Genomic DNA, 19410 nt, shown 5'->3' on the forward strand with positions numbered 1-19410 from the left:
CAAGCTGACAACCCACCTGGTGGAACGTGGTAACCATCGACTATAGACATGAGCAATACCATGGACATAACAGAGTATACTGTTATACGCCCATAATACCCCCCATGCGTTGCCATTCTTGAGGACTCAGGTGTTATTCCTGTGTACCCTGTAAATTCACGCCATATACCACCCTTTAAATCGAAACACAGCCATGCAAACACAACTGCTTTACGGTTGAAACACGAATGGGACAGAAGTACCGAAGCAAACGACTTTCGTACAAAGTCTCCCTCTGGTAACAATAAATAAATTTGGTCACCGATGAAGCATCTCATTTGAGATACCACAGATACTATATTCAGCAATGGACGTATAATGGCCGAGATGTTAATGATGAAAGTAATGCATAAAATAAACATTTCTAAATTTCACAAAAATAATTTCTAATTTGTATTGAGTTTTTTTGTCTATTTCATTTAATTATTTATTTATTACATGACTTAAGGTGTACCTTCCGCAGAGGCTCTAAAAGGATTGTTAATTTCGAGAACGGCGAGTGAGCTGTTGCTTCAAACGAGCTAAAATGAGCATTGGCCCCAGCATGGTATAGGTACGTGAATTTAAACCCTTACCTCTTCTAAATTTTTTCAAACGTACATTAATTCTTTCCCCTCTCACCGTACTGGTTACGCTTCAAACTCCTTTCTCCTACATTCTTCACGACTCTGGAACGTGCTTCCTGATGCCATTAAGAAACTACCGACTAAACCGTCTTTCAAAAAAAGCGTTGACGATCCTTTTTATTTTTATCCGAGCAGTATGTGCTTTATATTATTCCCAAATTCGTGTATAATATAGTATATATCATATATGTGTAAGTATATTTGTTATTCATATATTTATTCGTTTATATATGTAATTTTAGTATATATGTATATCAATAATTAGTAGTACCGCATTCGAGTATTCTGACACTTCCCTATGGTTGACTGGGAGAGAATGCTTTTAGCATTAAGTCGGCCATGTACACATATTTGTACTAATGAATAAATAAATAAATAATTGTTAGATTGATTTTCATATTTCAATACTTTTTTTTTAATCAATTCTTTCCAAAATATACAATATCATTGATGCGCTAATACGGACAAATATTCGGCGTCATCTCATTTGATAGCAGCTATTTGTTCATGCAAACAGCATTTTAGGAATTTTTCGTGCCGGTGGAAAAAGTAATTCGGTTGAAAAATTCTCACATTTATTGTGTTAGAATGACATATTTTATGTAAACATAAACATTTACAACGAAAAATAAAACGCGTTATGGTGATACATGGCTCAATTTCCATAATATCGGATAATTCCATAATACCATTTTATAGAATGTGTTTAAAATGGCCAATAATATGTTCCTATTTTATGAGTCATCATTCATTTTAGTCGTTAACTGTCCACTGCCGAACATAACTCCTGTCCGTAAGAGGAGTTTTGCCACTAGTTGCTATGCTTGGCAGGCGGGTTGGCAACCACAGTTAAGTTTTACAAATGTTTTAAGAGGGAAGCTGTTGCCCAACCTTCCACTATAAGTTTCCTTAAACGTCTCTTACGACACCTACGGCAAAGGAAGGGGTGGCCTATTCCATGCCGAGAAACACATGACTACGTGAATTAGGATGTACAGAATTCCATTTAAATCTCTTCAGCTGTTTAATTTTGATCGAGTAACAAATGTCCAAACATATTATAATTTTTTTTTATACCACTGAAGTGGCAAACAAGCATACGGCCCACCTGATGGTAAGCGGTTACCGTAGCCTATGAATGCCTGCAATACCGGAGGTATTACGCGCGCGTTGCCGACCCTGAAGAAATCTCTTTACCCCCCTTTTGAAGAACCCCATACTGTAGTCTCTTGGGAAAACCTCGGCAGGGAGCTCATTCCATAACCTGAGTATATTTAAATTTACAATATTAAGAATGTTCAAAATATTTCACTGCAATATCGTATACAGTCCATAAGTGAATTGAAGTGTGTGTTCTACATAGAAAATCAGCGTACAGTGAAAAGTTTGATCTTTACGCCAGCCAGGCTAGAAACTTCGCCGTCTTGTAGCCTTCTGCATTACACGGTCCATTGGCGTCCGGGATCTACTAAGCATTTTCATGGATGCAGCAAGTTGTTCTCATAAAATTATACTGTCATAGCTAACAACGAATTGTAAACTCTGTTACATTGCTGTAAGAATCAGTATGGAGTGTATAGTTGCAATATTTTTATTTTATACTATGTAATTTTTCATAATGTAGGTAATCGATTGTTAATAGATATATCTGTTATTTATCCAATATATATATATATATATATATATATATATATATATATATATATATATATATAGATAGATATTGCAATTACAATATATAGATATTATTATATAATACTTACCCTTATTAACTAGACTATGAAATTTGTTGTTTTTATGACAAGTTTTTATTTCACTGGTTTTGCTATATAATTCCGTTCAAAATTTGTGATTTATTTATTTTAGTTTTTTATTTAGTTATTCAGTTAGATAACTACTTGGTAGCGTTCGATAGTACAGAAAATCGGCATATTTATGTTAGTTCAAGAAGATACGGAAGATGAGCATAAGAACTCTTGAACTACGTCTGTTAAACCTGTCATGTTTGGATTTGTTTAATTTGTCTTGACAAAAATTAAACTCTTTGTAGTGACCAGAGCCTGATGATCGTCATATCAGTCGTTAACTGTTAACTGCAGTATATAAGCCTCTGCTATAAGAGAAGATTTGCTGTCTTTGCTGTTTGTTCTGATGATGAAATTATAAAAGTATTTTTTTTAAATAGACATTTAAGTTTACTTTTTTTGAGTCTCTCACTCGTTTTGAGTTACTTTGCTATTTATATGATCTGAGTATGGCAGTACACCTGCAATACCGTTGGTATTGTGGGTGATCATGGGCGGCGGTAATCACTTACCATTAGGTGAGCCGCATGCTCGTTTGACCCCTGTATTGTAAAAAAAATAATACCTATATTTCAGACTTTTGGTCCATTAATATTTATTAGTAACAATGTTCTTATATCTGTATGTTAGTAAGTTAATAATAAATGTGAAACATTTTTAAGAATAACCTCTTACAATAGTAACAGTTACTCGGTACTTTTATATGAACCCAGAATTAAATCACTACCGCAGTAAATTTTATTAAAATCCATCCAAAGTTTTGTGTTATTGTAGATTCAAGAGATGGTCTAGTTATAGTTTTGTACATATAAACAATAATAGTAATATTTAGTCTGACAGTAATTCTACAGACAAGAATAAATGAGAATGTAAAAGAATATTTAGTTAGAAATATTTACTTTACGAATTCTATTTATGAATTGATATTTTCAATCAAAAAAATAAGTAGAAAGGCATTAATTTTTATCTATGATTCGATTGTTCCGGTCTGTTGAATTATGAACACAGAAATATTTCGAGTCTAATAAAAAAAAAATTGTATTGAAATAAATCATGTAAATAATCCATGTAATAAAAAGTAGTAATTGTCACCAAAAGAAATGAAAAACTTCATAGATATTATTAAATATACTGTATCATTTCTGAGGATTAAGGCGGTTCGTTCTTTAACACGTTGAGCGCCATGTCAGCCATCGGTGGCTGACACTAGACTTTCCGTTTAGGCCGCGTCAGCCATCGGTGTCTGACAGTGTGTAACATGAGAACTATAAAATTTTACACTATTTTACGGAATTACAGAAAACAAAACAGACTTGGTGCGTAACGTGTTCAATGAATGCCTATAAGAATCACGTTCCAAACGTAAACTACCTTCTACTACGATAGGAAACACCAGCTCCTGCAGTACCAGCGCTTCGAAGCGGCGCGCGTGGCCTGAACGGGATTGCTGTAGAAATACGCGTGGCGCTCAACGTGTTAAACTAAAACTCAGCCACGTAAACATTTTTATTTTGCCATACAGAAACGAGTAAGATAGTAGTATAGTCTGCATAGCTTATACAAACGACTTTTGTACAAAATTTTACTCTGGTAATAATTTAACGATTCTAAGGACGAAGAAGAATTTTGGTAAAAAAAAGAATCAATTATACCATATCGCAGAAATATAAAAGTTTATACTTCATTGTACGTTCTTATCGGTCTACTTCGCATCCAATTGTCTCTATTCAGATATACAATTCTGAGCAAGTTTCGACTTTCAACAATGCCATTGTTATAAACATTATACATATATTTTTTAAGACAATATATTTTTTTTATATTTGAAATAGACATATCAGCAGTACCTATACATTATCATCACCATATTATCTGTTAACTGTCCACTGCTGAACATGGGTTTTGCTGGTTGCATAGATTTTACTCGTAGTTGCTACACTTGGTAGGCACACCAAAAACTAATTGCGGTTGTCAAATCACAGTTAGGCTCTTATTTATTTTATTTATTTAACACTTTATTGCACCAACATAACATGATTTGTTAAACAATTTTCAATACGTTAAGTGTAGTACAAAAGGCGGTCTTATTGCTAAGCAATCTCTTCCAGACAACCTTTGGGTAGAAGGAAATAAAGCATAAATAGGTAGGTGGCGCATTAAAAAAAATTGATTTGTAAAAAATAATATCTGTGACAGCATAGTCATATACACATACATAAATAAACACATACATCCAAACATATACATATATATACATACACATATAAATATATATACATACATATACATATATACGCATAAATACATACAAATATACCATACTGTTTTAATATTATATATTAATGTGTTATATATTTTTTGAAACTTACTATAAAATACTCTGTGGCACCTAAGGCTTAACGTCTCAGTGCCATGTTTATTCGAGGTATCGTACTGAATTAAAATGATTGTACATACATGTTTATAAAGAAAGAAAATAAATATTTTTTCACGAAGGTCTTGAAGCTTCACTATTATTTATTCGGCTGCTCCCAAATCGAGCATGATTTATTTTTACAGCCACCCTCCGACCTCTTGATCTGGGGCTTAATGTTTACATTCTGTTCGAGGATACGACCTTGCATACATTTCCTTCGATGAAGACTATTTTTTTTTTCAGAAAATAAGAAAATACGTGTTCATATTATGGTACTAATTGTAAATATTAGTATATCTATGTATTGATTAGATAAACAATACACAGATTAGAGTTAAACAATACACAGAGTACTTATACACATAGGTATATCCATAATGTACGTGTACAAATCATCACCACCGTCATCTTCCTACCCTTATCCCAATTATTTGGGTTCGGCGTAATATGTTTTTATCCATATTACAAAAAGATTTGGTTTTTAGTTTTACGACCGGCTACTTGTCTGACGTCAACCCTCTTTGGGAATGCATTTGTTGGTGGTTTCCGCCACCTACGGTATGGAGGAAAGGATTGAGGAAAAAAGGAAGGGAACGTTGGAAATGCGTAAAGGAAATTGGTGAATGGAAGAAATAAGGGACTTATGTGGGAAAGGAAAGTATTATAAATAGGAAAAAAAATATTGTTTATTTATAATAGAAAAATCCAAAAACTACTACCGATTATAAAAATTATTTCGCATATGGGAAACTCGATTATTAACGAATAACGTAGGTTATATATTATTTTCGAAAATTATATCTATTTGTACGAAGCTGGGCTGGTCGTTAGTTACTTAATATAAGCCATATAGAGACTGCTATAAAGAATTTTCTCTAGTATTCTACTAAAAATCCACTAATTATGATAATTGTAACATTAAGGTCTGTTTCAAAAAGTTATGAGTTCGATAATATGCAACACCAAAAAATAAACACACTTCATAATACTTTCTATTGATACATAATGAAATGATTGATACCTACTGCTGATTTATACCAATGTACAACTCACCATAAAGTTTCACCCAACCATCTGGACAAGTGGCGGTCTTCTACCGTGCGTTTTTCAAAGCACTCTCTTTCACGTACGACTACTCTTTGTAACCAACTTCCAACAGCAGTATTTCTGAACCGATACAACATCATTACTCTTAAAAAAAGAGTATATTCCTTTTTAAAAGACACACCTGCAATGCCTTTGGTGTAGTGGGTGATCATGAGCTGCGGTAGTCACTTACCATCAGGTGAATCGCATGCTCGTCTACCCCAGTGTTGTAAAAAAAAAGTTTTATATTAAAGCAGTCGAGTTTGTTTGTTTATTTGAACGTGCTAATCTCTAAAATTATCAGTCGGAATTTTAAAGAATATTTTTGTATTTGATTTCAAGGAAGATATTATAGATTATTTAACATCACGATACGATCACGGGCGGAGACGCGGGAATCGTCCACTACAATAATTACTAAACTTATTAAAAAAAAACCAATATATTGCTACTGGGGGAAAAGGGATTATTAGTAATGGAGACTGAGTCGACCTCCTCGCGGTTCCCTCTGGAAACTATCATGATTAATTCCTGATGAATTCATCATGATGGGCTAACTGGCCTGTTTTCATTATCATCAATAACCCTTCACTGGTGCCCCGCCAGCGTATCCCGTTAGCGCAGGCGGGGTTACCATTCCATTTTCATCCAATAAAAAAAATATATCGTATATATATATATATATATATATATATATATATTGCTGTTATTAATATAGCATATAAAAATTGCTAATCGATTAACGCAAAATAAGTGTATTTGGAATTAATTTAAACAGAAAAGTATTGCAATTTTACTCTCAAATGAGATAGAGGTATTTTGTTAGCGGTTGTCGGTGTGGTAAATGTGAATTCAACATGCCAACATTTCACCGAACGTAATTATTTGAATCCAATGTGGTAACCAACGAGCCTTCCATTGTCTCTCAGATTAATTAGATTACTTAAACTATAATTAAATACTTAATTGAACGTTAGGTTAGGTTAATTAAAATACATTTCCAATTTGAGAATTATGTATATGTATTTTTTTTTATACTCAATTGTTACAAAAAATAAAAAAAAGTTTTTATTTTTTAAATGTTTTGTGTGAAATTTTATTTATCTACGTCTTAAATCAGATACTTTTCAGAAGTTTAAGTTGGTATCTTGGTATTTATCCTTTATATAATCTACCTTCTATAAGTTCTTTCGTACATGCATACCGAATCCGAAAACTATTTTGTTTCCAGGAACATACTATATATGTGTATTTAATCTACCATATTAATTTTCACCTGTTCTAGACCTTTCGATTTATTTCTATTGATCTTTTTGTATTTCGGATTTGTTTTAACTGATCTTCTTATACTGTTTCTAGTCATTACTCTATCGAACACTTCTTCGCTATCATCACTTGCATCGTCGGAAAAATGGTTGTTTACGTTTAATTTCTTTGGCCTAACAACTGTGGGCTCTAGAGTACTATCAGAAAGTAGCGAATCATCATGAACAACTTTTTCATCATCGCTCGGTCTATCGTTGCTTATTTGTCGTGAAAAAAATCTTCGATTCACAACGGGTACTTCTAGGTTATTTTTCTTTTCTTCTTTCTTTTTCTCATCTCGATTACAAGACTTATATTTCATTTGAGAAAAATCAACTCTACGTAAAAAGCCAATAGGATCACCGAATCGTCTGCTGCATTTTCTTGTTGATTTTGTTTCAATTTTACTTTCTTCGATTTTAGGGCTATTTTCATTTACACCTGAATCAGAATTTGAATCTATGATTATTTCGGGCATGGAAAATTCATTTTGAACTTTCAGTCTACTATTGAGCTCTTCGATAGTTTTTAATTGTTGTTGGATAATATCATCCTTTTCGGCCAGTTGCTGATTTATAATTTTTGTTTTTATACCCAAGTTAATTTCATATTTTGATAGTTCCTTAGAGAGAAAATCTAATTCCTTTTTCCTGTTTTCTTCCAATTTTCTTATAATTGCAGCTTGTTTTGCATGCGATTCCTTCAAGTTATCGATTTCTTTCTTGTGCGTTGTAGTTAAAAATTTTATTAAATTTAAAGCCTCTTGAAGTGTGGTCGGTTGAAGAAAATCTTCTTTTAATATATTTGTTGACATTATAATATTAATAGAACTGCAACAAATAAAGGCAACCAATTACTAATGCACTAAACTAAATTCGCACTATAACAAATGAAAAATTAATTATGGCCATTAACGATTGAAAAGTCCGTTATTATTTTTATATATTTAATTTATCTTTTATAGCTACTAATTAGGTTTAAGTACTTAAATTGAATAAAAATGACTTTTTAAGCATTTAGAATGTGGTCTTTGGACAAGGCAGGAAGTAGCAAAAACAATTATGCAACTATAATTTAACACGTAATATTTAGTATTAGACACATTCCTTGAATACCAAACTATGTTTATATACTCAACTATACTCCGGCAGAAGTATAATAACATTGACTTATTGTTCTTGAAAGTATATACGACCTTTTAGAAACAAAACGTGTACTACTTCTGTTGTTATGCTTGTCGGTTCTTTTCAATATTTTGATTGTCTATTGAGATGTTGCCTTGTTATAGGAATCATAATGTGGTGAAACATATCAAAGTTATTCTGACTTCGATATTATCTACGTAAACGTAAATTTCCATGTTGATGTAACAGAAAAGCATTTATTTCAATAATAGGCGATACAGAAAGATAGACAGACTTTATTGTTCTCTCTGAAATATTACATTCTAAAACAATAGGCTATTATATTGCTAAAAATAATCACTTTCAGGCAATCTTTGGATGAAGAGGAGTAAACAAAACATAAACAATTACTAAACCAGTCTATGTTACATTGAAATTGTATTCGTTTTAAGTAGGTACTATTGTATTTATTTATAGCATCTTTAACTAATACTCAATCTTAAAATTTCATTGTCAAAAGTTTTTGGATCTGTCCAATTATATTTATAAGAGCATATTCTTTTTGCAAACGACAGAATGTACTCCCATGTTTTTTTTTTAATGGATGATAATGGAATGGTAACCCCACCCATGCTATCGGTATACACCGGCGGGGCACTAGTGAAGGATGATAGGTGAAGAGATGAAGTAGGTCAGTTAGCCCATCGTGACAAATTCAACAAGAACTGTTCACGATGGTTTCCAGGGGGAACCACGTGGAGGTCGACCTAATAAGGCATATTGCTAGCAATGAGGCTGTCAAACTCCATTACTAACAATCCCTTTCCCCCCCGTACTCCCACGTTAGTTTTATAGGTGCTAATTTAATAATTGTAGTAGGTTTTCTTATGAAACAAAATCTTAACCTATATAAAGGAACTGAATAGGAAAAAAGGTTAGAAGCCTTACTTATAAACAAAGTAGTAAAATTCTGAGAATCCTTGCCGATACCTATTTCAATAAAAGAACAAGTAAATAATATAGTTAAACAAATTTCATTTATAAGAAAGCAACCTAGTAAAGACCTGGTATTATATTTTATATACGTATATTACAAGAAGTATTATCAAATAACAATTCATTTCAATTTTAGATGTACTATTTATTATATTAATATTCTGAGAAACGCTGTTGCTATTAACGATTGTTGGCACTTGATAGAATTTCTAGTTTATATTTATTATAAAAAAAAACATTCCTACATTTAGCTACACAATTTTGGTTTCCACGTTTCTAAAAACTCTACAATACACGAGTGAAATGATTGCTTATTCAAGTAACCACATTGTTGAGCGAAGTCTTACAAGTTATGATAGATGCCTGCGTCGTTTCGGATACGAATTTTTCTTAGAATATTCAAGAAAGGCGAAAAGATAAAGAATTATTCCATTATCTTTTCGGTCCAATGATTTTATTTATGAACTAACTGTAACCCGTGATGTGTCTACACATGAATTTCTTTTGAGTAGTTCGGCAAGTTGGTATATAGGTGTTATATGTATATCTTTATAGCCGACTTTTATTTAACTACTAAATTTAAATGATTAATAATAAGATGGACTCACGTATGTGTGCCTCGGCTACACCTCGGCCCACATTTGCACGTTCGTCCATCAATGCAATCAGTTGTATAACTGTATTTGGCTAAATTAGAATTATTATTTTATATAATTATTATATATATAAACGAATGCAATACTATTGCATTGCATGCGTTTATATATGTAGATAACCCTTTTATTTTTCATGGATGTCGTAAAAGGCGACTAAGTGAATCTAATGGTCAAGGGATGAGCAGTAACTTCCCCCTTAATATGTCACCAAAATCTAATTGAGCTTGTCAACCCATCTGCCAAGCATGACGCCTACTGGCAAAACCTCCCAATAGGGAAAAGCCTATATTTAGCAGTGGACATTTAAAAGCTAGTAAATATTCCAGATAATATCAGAGAAAGACTTTGTACAAAAGTCCTTTATTTGGGCACCTCTATCCCATTCGTGTCTCTATTGTGAAGCAGTTGTGTTTGCATGGCTGTGTTTCGGTTTGAAAAGTGGGATATGGCAGTGAATTTATAGGGTACAGAGGAATAACACCTGAGTCCTTAGGAATGGCAACGCATGGAGAGTATCATGGGCGAAACAGTATACACTGTTATGTCCATGGTACGGCTCATGTCTATAGGCAACGGTTAGCAGTTTCCATCAGGTGGGCCGTCAGCTTGTTTGCTATTCTAAGTTGAATATAAAAATAAAAAAATAAAAATTAAACAAATACCTGATGTTTAATAAATCCAAATATAATGCATTTGACACTTCACAGGACTTAATTTACAGTACAATAGAACAATTGGTCATTGTTAATTAATATTTTCATTACTCTAGTCTCGACCACTGACAGTCTTAAACTAATACAAATGAAGCGAGCTAACACACGGTAAGTATTGAATAGTATAAATGACAGGCGAAGACAGGTGTTGAAATGCTGCTAATGACTCGTACTTGGACTTATAATAAAGTAATTATTATTGCATTTTGAACTCTAAGTTAGTTGTAATAAGTACAGAAATATGTTTATATTCATGTTTACTTTATTTTGACGATTTGGCAAAAAGGTTCCGCTTGCTAGCATTTTGTTTGCAATGAGGGTTTTTGGACAGTAAAAATATTAATGCGTAATAAAAGTGGGGTGTAGGTATACTTATTATCGGAGGAGATAAGTTTTTACGAGCGTGTTCTTTTTTAATGACCATGGTTTTACCATGGTATCTAACAAGTCCAAAAGTGTTTTGGAAGGTTTTTTATCAGCACTTCAAAATGTTATTCGAATTATAAATTATTAAATTTATTTAAATATTCTTTTGTAAATGAAAAAAATAGAGTAAAAGATTTTTTTTATACAACTGAGAATGGCAAACAAGCTGACGGCCCACCTGATAGAAAGTGATAACCGTCGTTTATATACATGAGCCGTACCATGGACATAACAGAGTATACCTACTGTTTCGCCCATGATACCCCCCATACGTTGCCATTCCTGAGAACTCAGGTGTTATTCTTCCGTACCCAGTAAATTCACGCCATATCCCACCCTTCCAACCGAAACACAGCCATGCAAACACAACTGCTTTACGGTTGAAACACGAATGGGACAGAGGTACTCAAGCAATCGACTTTTGTACAAAGTCTCCCTCTGGTGTTAATGTTGTTTGTATAGATTTCTATTAATTTAAATAAATAATAAACATCAAAGATAATTTTGAAGAAGTTATGAATAGATAGATATGTTATTTGCATTACTTACGCCACATAAATAGTAACAGATATAGATACATACGCAAAAACGAAATAAAATAATACACATACAAAAAAAAAACAAGATAAATACAATAAAATAAAAAAAGTTACATAATTTTTTGAGTGTGCCACAATAACACATGGTCAGCAACTCAGTTTATTAGTTTGCCCTTAAGAGCAAAACACTTATATTCTGTTGTGGCCAAAAGAATGCAAAGTGTATTAATTTTAAACCGATTTTGATATTTTTTTAACTCTTGTATCAGTTCCATCATATTTTTTTTTATAAATTGAAGTTTTTTTTGTGAAAGAAAATCTTAATTATTAATCAACATTATCATATCAGCCTTAACTGTCCATTGCTGAAAATAAGCCTCCACTGAGGGAGTTTTGCCAGAAGTTGCCACGCTTGGCTGGCTGATTGGCAAACGCAGTTAGGCTTTGATGACGTTTTAAGAAGGACACTGCTGCCCAACTCTCACCAGAGGAAGACTTTGTACAAAAGTCGATTGCTTGGGTATCTCTGTTCAATTCGTGTTTCAACGGTAAAGCATTTGTGTTTGCATGGCTGTGTTTCGGTTTGAAGGGTGGGATATGGCGTGAATTTACAGGGTACAGAAGAATAACACCTGAGTCCTCAGGAATGGCAACGCATGTGGGGTATCATGGGCAAAACAGTATACTCTGTTATGTCCATGGTACCACTCATGTCTATAGGCGACAGTTACCACTTACCATGAGGTGGGCCAGCTTGTTTGCCATTGTAAGTTGTATAAAAAAAAAGAAAATCATGATTATAATTTAAACAATTGTTTAAAATTAATTAATTCTCCTATTAACCTACTCGTATTGTAAAAATTCATTAGTTATTCTAGTTAATGCTCATAATACTTAATTAAATACTAGAACAACGACGTAGCGTTAAATTGAGTCGATGTAATTAACAAAAGTTTGTCATGTTAAATGGTAAAATTAATAAATCTCTCTCTTATTGTTACTTACTTAAATACCACAGAATCTACTTCTGAACTTACCCAATTATAACTTGACTTTTCAGTTCTGTATATAAATTTTTCATTACAGTAATATAATATAGTAATTATTTAATGACTTAAGCCTACACGAATATAAAGCAAAAACAATACTTTTAGATTTAAAATACTTAAAAACAGAGGTATATTTTATATTAGATATGTAGTTTTTTTACATGTAAAAGGTATGGCTTTTTAGCTGACATCAAAAAGAAGGTGTTTTTAATTTGGTTGTTATTTTTTTTAAGTTTTTTACCTTAAAACACAATCAGTTTTAAACCGATTTGGAAAATTCTTTTTTTATCTGAAAATATATTCTTACTAATTGGTCCCATAGAAATTTAACCAAAGTTGGTTTAGTAGTTTAGTTTTGCAATCAAAATATATAACCGGTTTTTTATAATTGATCTTAGTTTATTTTTGTGAAACACAATCTCTCTCTCTATATTTGATTCTAATATGCTCGATGAAATGTAGCATTTCGAGTATTTTGTTCACCACAATAGCAATAGTCGACAAACGACCAGAGGGAGACTTTCTACAAAAGTCGTTTGTTTGGGCACCTCTATTCCATTCGTGTTTCTACCGTGAAGTAGTTGTGTTTGCATGGCTGTGCTTCGGTTTGAAGGGTGGGATATGGCAGTGAATTTACAGGGTACAGAGGAATAACATCTGAGTCCTCAGAATTGGCAACGCATGAGTAAATAGCGCAGTGTATCATGGGTGAATAAGTATGCTCTGTTATGTCCGTGGTACTACTAAAGTCTATAAGCGACGGTTACCACTTTCCATCAGGTGGGCCGTCAGCTTGTTTGCCATTCTAAATTGCATAAAGAAAATGCCTCTGATGCTTAATGGGGTAGCCATTAGTAATTATAACTATCATCATATTTTTTGAAGATACGTAATATCTACGATGATTTTGAAGTGTTTACACTTGAATGAATATGTTTAAATAATGATTATATAATATATAAAGATTAAAAATATTATTTATAAGAACAACGTTTAACAAAGCTAAGTAAGTTAATACTGTTTAGTAGACATGTTTATTTGCAGTTTTATATGCCAAAATCTATAGATTATTTTAATAAAATTTATTATTTTAAACGCATTTTATTTTTAATAATATACACGTTCTTCTTATAGACTTAAATCGAGGTTACATACGCTTTTGTAATACGTTCTTTAAACATGTATTGTATGCTTGCCTATTGCAAGTTTGTTATTAATAATATTGATAAATCTATCATCATCATTATCATTACAATCATCATATCAGCCTTTAACTGTCCACTGCTGGATATAAACTTCCACTTTGGGGCGTTCTGCCAGTAGTTGCCACGCTTGGCAGACGGATTGGTAACTGCAGTTAGGCTTTTGTTTTTAAGAGGGACGCTGCTGCCCATTCCTCGCCCTTCCTTAGTCGCCTCTTACGACACCCACGGGAAAGGAAGGGGTGGCTTATTCTATGCCGAGTACACAAGGCCACGATAATTCTATGAAAGTTTTTAAATATGTTTGGTTGTTCATTACTCAATCAAGCTTAAATTTAAGTTGATTGAACTTGAATATAATTAATATAGAGCATATTCTGGATTAGTGCGTAAAATACTTTTAATTCTGATTACGCACAATAATTGATTAATTGTCAGTGTAAATTAATTAATAAAGTTACATTAACATCATAAATTACAGTTCCGGTACATATCTCATTTTTATACACCACCTTTTACACCAAAGTTTTTCGAGTATCGCGCCGTTCGTGGCAGTAACTTCCAACAAAAGAGTTGGCCAAGTTTCTGAACTCAGGAAGGAGGCAGTGGCGGCTAGTAGGAAACTTTTAATATTAACCTTTCGACGCTTGTTATTAATGAAGTTCAGCGAATGCTAATAACGGAATCGTAATAAACCTAGCGGATTATAACTATACATTGGACAACTGAACTGGACTATGTTGAATGAAATGAGCCAGATTCAGAACTTTATACAAAAGTTATATAATGTAAGATGTAGGAGCACTTGTATTCCTGCTGTAAAGCAGTTATGTTTGCATGGCTTTATTACGGTTTTAAGGGAATGTAGCTGTGATATTACACAGTACATAGATGTAACACTATAGTCCTCAAGAATAGTAAGATATGAGGGCAACAATGGGTGTTAAAAAATTCTACGTATTTTATTTATTTATTTATATATTCATTAGTATAAATATGTGTACATGACGGACTTAATGCTAAAAGCATTCTCTCCCAGTCAACCATAGGAAAGTGTCAGAATACTCGAATGCTGTACTACTAATTATTGATATACATATATACTAAAATTACATATATAAACGAATAAATATATATGAATAACAAATATATATACACATATATGACATATACTATATTATACACGAAATTGAGAATAATATAAAGCACTTTATTTTTATTTTGTGACGTTCATAGTGTTTTTAGTGTCTAAAAGCGAAGGTGACCATTTTTCAACAAGTGAGCTGTAAGGGGAAAGGGATTGTTAGTAATGGACTCTAACTGACCCATTGCCAGCAATACACCCTATCAGGTCGACCTCCACGTGGTTCCTCCTGGAAACCATCGTGGTTAATTCTATTGGAATTCGTCACGTCGGGCTAACTGGCCTGCTTTTATCGTCATCCATCATTCCACATATGATGCCTCGCTAGCGTATACCGATAGCGCAGGCGGGGTTTACTATTCCATTATCACCTATTAAAAAAAAAAACAAGTAGGCCGTCAGTTTGGTTGTCATACTAAATTGCATAAAAAGTGTGAGCGAAGTCGCGTGCATAATTAGTTCATCAACAAAACAAGAACGCACGAACCGTGCGAGTTTATTTTTAGCTAATTTGGGATTTGGGAAATCTTCTCAGTTTCAAACGCCGCAATCTCGAATAAATTATTTTCCGGTACGCGTACATGCATGAGTTTGTTCAGATTAACAAAGTTTTGAACCTCACGGGGCTCCGTAGCTGGTAATATAGTTAGGAAAATATTTCCCCATTGAACTTTGATAGAACTCACATAAAAAACTTATTTTAGAATTGTAAAATGTATTTTAAATTGTTAATTATTGGATAAACTTTCGTTTAATACGATAATTTACTTTGATTTACCTGTATTGCCTCATCATCCAATGGTTTTGAGTTCGAGTTTTGTCCGTTTTAATTTTTTCAATTTCATAATAAAAAATTGGAAAAATTATTTTTACATTAAAATATTTATTTTACAATTAATAAAAATCCAAGTGTGTCTGTAAATATCCAAAATAAATAAAAATATACATATTTTACCACTATAAAGGTAAACTTTTGATAGATATGTCTTCAAAACATGTTGAAACATTTTAATACAAAAGCACTTTTAACAGTAAAAGAGTCTGTTCTATTAAAGAAAAAGGAATAATTTTATTACAACAGAAGGCACATACTACTACAAAAAGAACATTATTACACCATCACCATCACCAGACATGAGCAGTACCATGGACATAACAGAGTATACTGTTTCGCCCATGATACCCCCCATGCGTTGCCATTCCTGAGGACTCAGATGTTATTCCTCTGTACCCATTAAATTCACGCCATATCCCACCCTTCAAACCGAAACACGGCCATGCAAACACAATTGCTTCACGGTTGAAACACGAATGGGACAGAGGTACCCAAGGAATTGACTTTTGTACTAAGTCTCCCTCTGATTAAGATTATTTGTATTTAATATGTATTTACTATTAGTAATTATTTTGTAAGGTTTTTTCTGCTCACTTTGTACCACTATCTCTTTGCAATATTTTCTATTCTGTACAACACATGGTTGAGAGGTAGTAAAAGTCTATGCGGTACTGTGTCTTTTATACGTACAATTTGTCAAATAAGTACATAAAGATAAATAGATAAATAAGTTGTTTGTTTATTACACAGCATAGGCACCTGTGTGATCGTAATCAACCCCGCCTCTCTCAATATTCATGGCGGCCGCCGTTATGTAAAACAAAGCGTAAATCCAAAATATACGGGCACTCTTTCACGTACAAAACAAATATTTGGCCATGCTCGCGGTACCGCATAAAAATGACGCATGACTCACCGCAGCCGAGTGCTGAATCTGTACCAAATTGGGTAATTTTTCCCAAAGTTTAATCCTGTTCAAATATTAAGGGACGTAAGAATTATATTTATTGATGTTTACCAACTGCGTTCAAATATAAACATATGAATTTAAAAATTCGAACAATTTAATTATATTTTTAATATTATTGCATCTTTTTTTATTTTTTTTTTGAAGATTCTTAGAAACAATTTACGATTTATTACATTACAATTTATTACATTTAAAGAGAGTAAAAAAAAAGAATCCAATCAAATCGGTTGTATTTTTTTATGTTTGTTACCCCATAACTCCATAAGTTATAAAACAATATAGAAAATTATTTTTTATCTGATAGAATATACTCTACAAATTGGTTATATAGGAATTTTATTAAAATCGGTGTAATAATTCAGTTTTTAAACCAAATACGCAATAATCTTTCACAATTCAAGTCGATTTTTTTGTAAAACAAAATCTAAATTATTATGTAATAATAATAAATAATAAATAGGATATTTAAATGCCGTATCAGTCACATATCAAATTTACTTAAAGATAATTTTTTCCATAAAATAATTTCAATCGTAAACAAGTTATTAGATAATGATGGAATGAAATGATTTTTCTATCCTATCTTCTACTTTTACCAGAGGGAGACTGTATACAAAAGTCACTTGCTTGGGTACTTCTATCCCATTCGTGTTTCTACAGTGAAGCAGTTATGTTTGTATGACTGTATTTCGGTTTGAAGGGTGGAATATGGTAGTCAATTTATAGGGTACAGAGAAATAACACCTGAGATTTCAGGAATGGCAACGCATAGGGGAGTATCATGGGCGAAATAGTATACTCTGTTATGTCCACGGTACTGCTCATGTGTACGAGTATAAGCGACGGTTAACACTTATTATTATTAGTAGAGAATGCCATCAGGCATTGTGTAGACATATTTTAATGTGAGCAAAAGTATAAATTAATAAATAATTGATTATTTTGTACTACTTATAAATAAGGCAACTTATTAAAAAAGTTTTTAAATTTTTTAATGCCTACAGGAGATAAGGGATCGGAGCAAGCGAAGCTGAGAGAAACGGTTAGTCTATAATAAATAGGTGAGGATTTAAAAAAAAATATACATTTGAAAAGCAGGAACAAAAATATAGCTGATACAGTTTTATAAGAGACCCAAAAAACCATCTATAGCACTGTTATGCCAAATTGAAATTCCGTAACAATATTTTCAACAATTCGTAGTGATTGAACGCTTACCTACTCCGGCCGAATGCGAACCTTTTCTGATTGAAAACATTTAGTAATTTATTTTCTTCCAAATCGGATTTGTCTCTAATGTTTTCTCATTTTCCTAAAAGATTTTTTTTCTCGACAAGTATGTGTTTTTTTTTATACAACTTAGAATGGCAAACAAGCTGACGGCCCACCTGCCGGAAAGTGGTAACTGTCGCCTATAGACATGAGTAGTACCATGGACATAACAGAGTATACTGTTTCGCCCATGATACCCCCCATGCGTTGCCATTCCTGAGGACTCAGATGTTATTCCTCTGTACCCAGTAAATTCACGCCATATCCCACCTTTCAAACCGAGACACAGCCATGCAAACACAACTGCTTCACGGTTGAAACACGAATGAGACGGAGATAGCCAAGCAATCGACTTTTGTACAAAGTCTCCCACTGGGATTATAGTATGTTATTTTGTATTTTAGATATATAGAATTTTATTTGTATGCCGTAAAGAAGACGTTTCTATCATCAAGCACGTAACATGCTCTGTGCAATGTGCTGTGAAATTTACGAAAGAAAGTTTTATTGGGTCCCAGTTAAACGGAGCGAGACCAGATATTTTTATCCGGTGCCTACGGTTTTTATCCTGACAAAGAGTTCATTTAATGTTAGTTTGAAAGTGTGTTTATTTCTTTAAGTAGCTATGGGGTAAAGCTATTTGAAATCTAGCGAGATTACGCGTAAAACTAAACAATTTCCCCTTAAGAACAGGCGTCGAAATAAATCTGAAACTCTCTTTTGAATTTTTTATTTAAATAGTTACGGAATATTTTATTTTCAACTATTTTCATATTGAAGGTAGGCCTTAAATCGTTTGTATTGTTTTATGTATATGTTTATATTATATTCTTATTAAATTGTGTGTTTTGGTATAGAATGGGCCTTCCTTTCCGTGGGTGTCGTATTTCGTAGGAGGCGAATAAGGGAACTTGATGGTCGAAGGACGATCAGCAGCGTTCCTTTTAAAATATCACCAAAGCCTAACTACGGTTGCCAACTCACTTGCCAACTAGCGTAGCAACTACTGGCAAAATCCCCGTTATGGGAGAAGTCAGCAGTGAACAGTTAGCGGTAGGTATGATAATGAGTATCCTTATTAAGCTATCATCGAAAATTTATAATTGAAAATGTTGTTGGCAAAAATATAATACTAATGAAAAATTTCAAAGCAAATATGAAGAAGGTGCAAGATTTTTAATGGTAAATTTATATATAATATATGTAT

The 19410-nt window shown here is 32.8% G+C and overlaps 1 protein-coding gene across 1 annotated transcript; it reads right to left on the minus strand.

Moving 5' to 3' along the window:
* Positions 1-7027: 7027 nt before the first annotated feature.
* LOC113516534 (uncharacterized) lies at positions 7028-8091 on the minus strand. The gene has a single exon (XM_026900952.2). It carries the CDS (start codon positions 8089-8091, stop codon positions 7225-7227), a length of 867 nt encoding a protein of 288 aa, XP_026756753.2. The 3' UTR covers positions 7028-7224.
* Between the last annotated feature and the right edge of the window lie 11319 nt (positions 8092-19410).

Source organism: Galleria mellonella, unplaced genomic scaffold (assembly GCF_026898425.1).
Source record: "Galleria mellonella isolate WM207_F2 unplaced genomic scaffold, CSIRO_AGI_GalMel_v1 utg54, whole genome shotgun sequence".
NCBI classification, from domain to species: domain Eukaryota; kingdom Metazoa; phylum Arthropoda; class Insecta; order Lepidoptera; family Pyralidae; genus Galleria; species Galleria mellonella.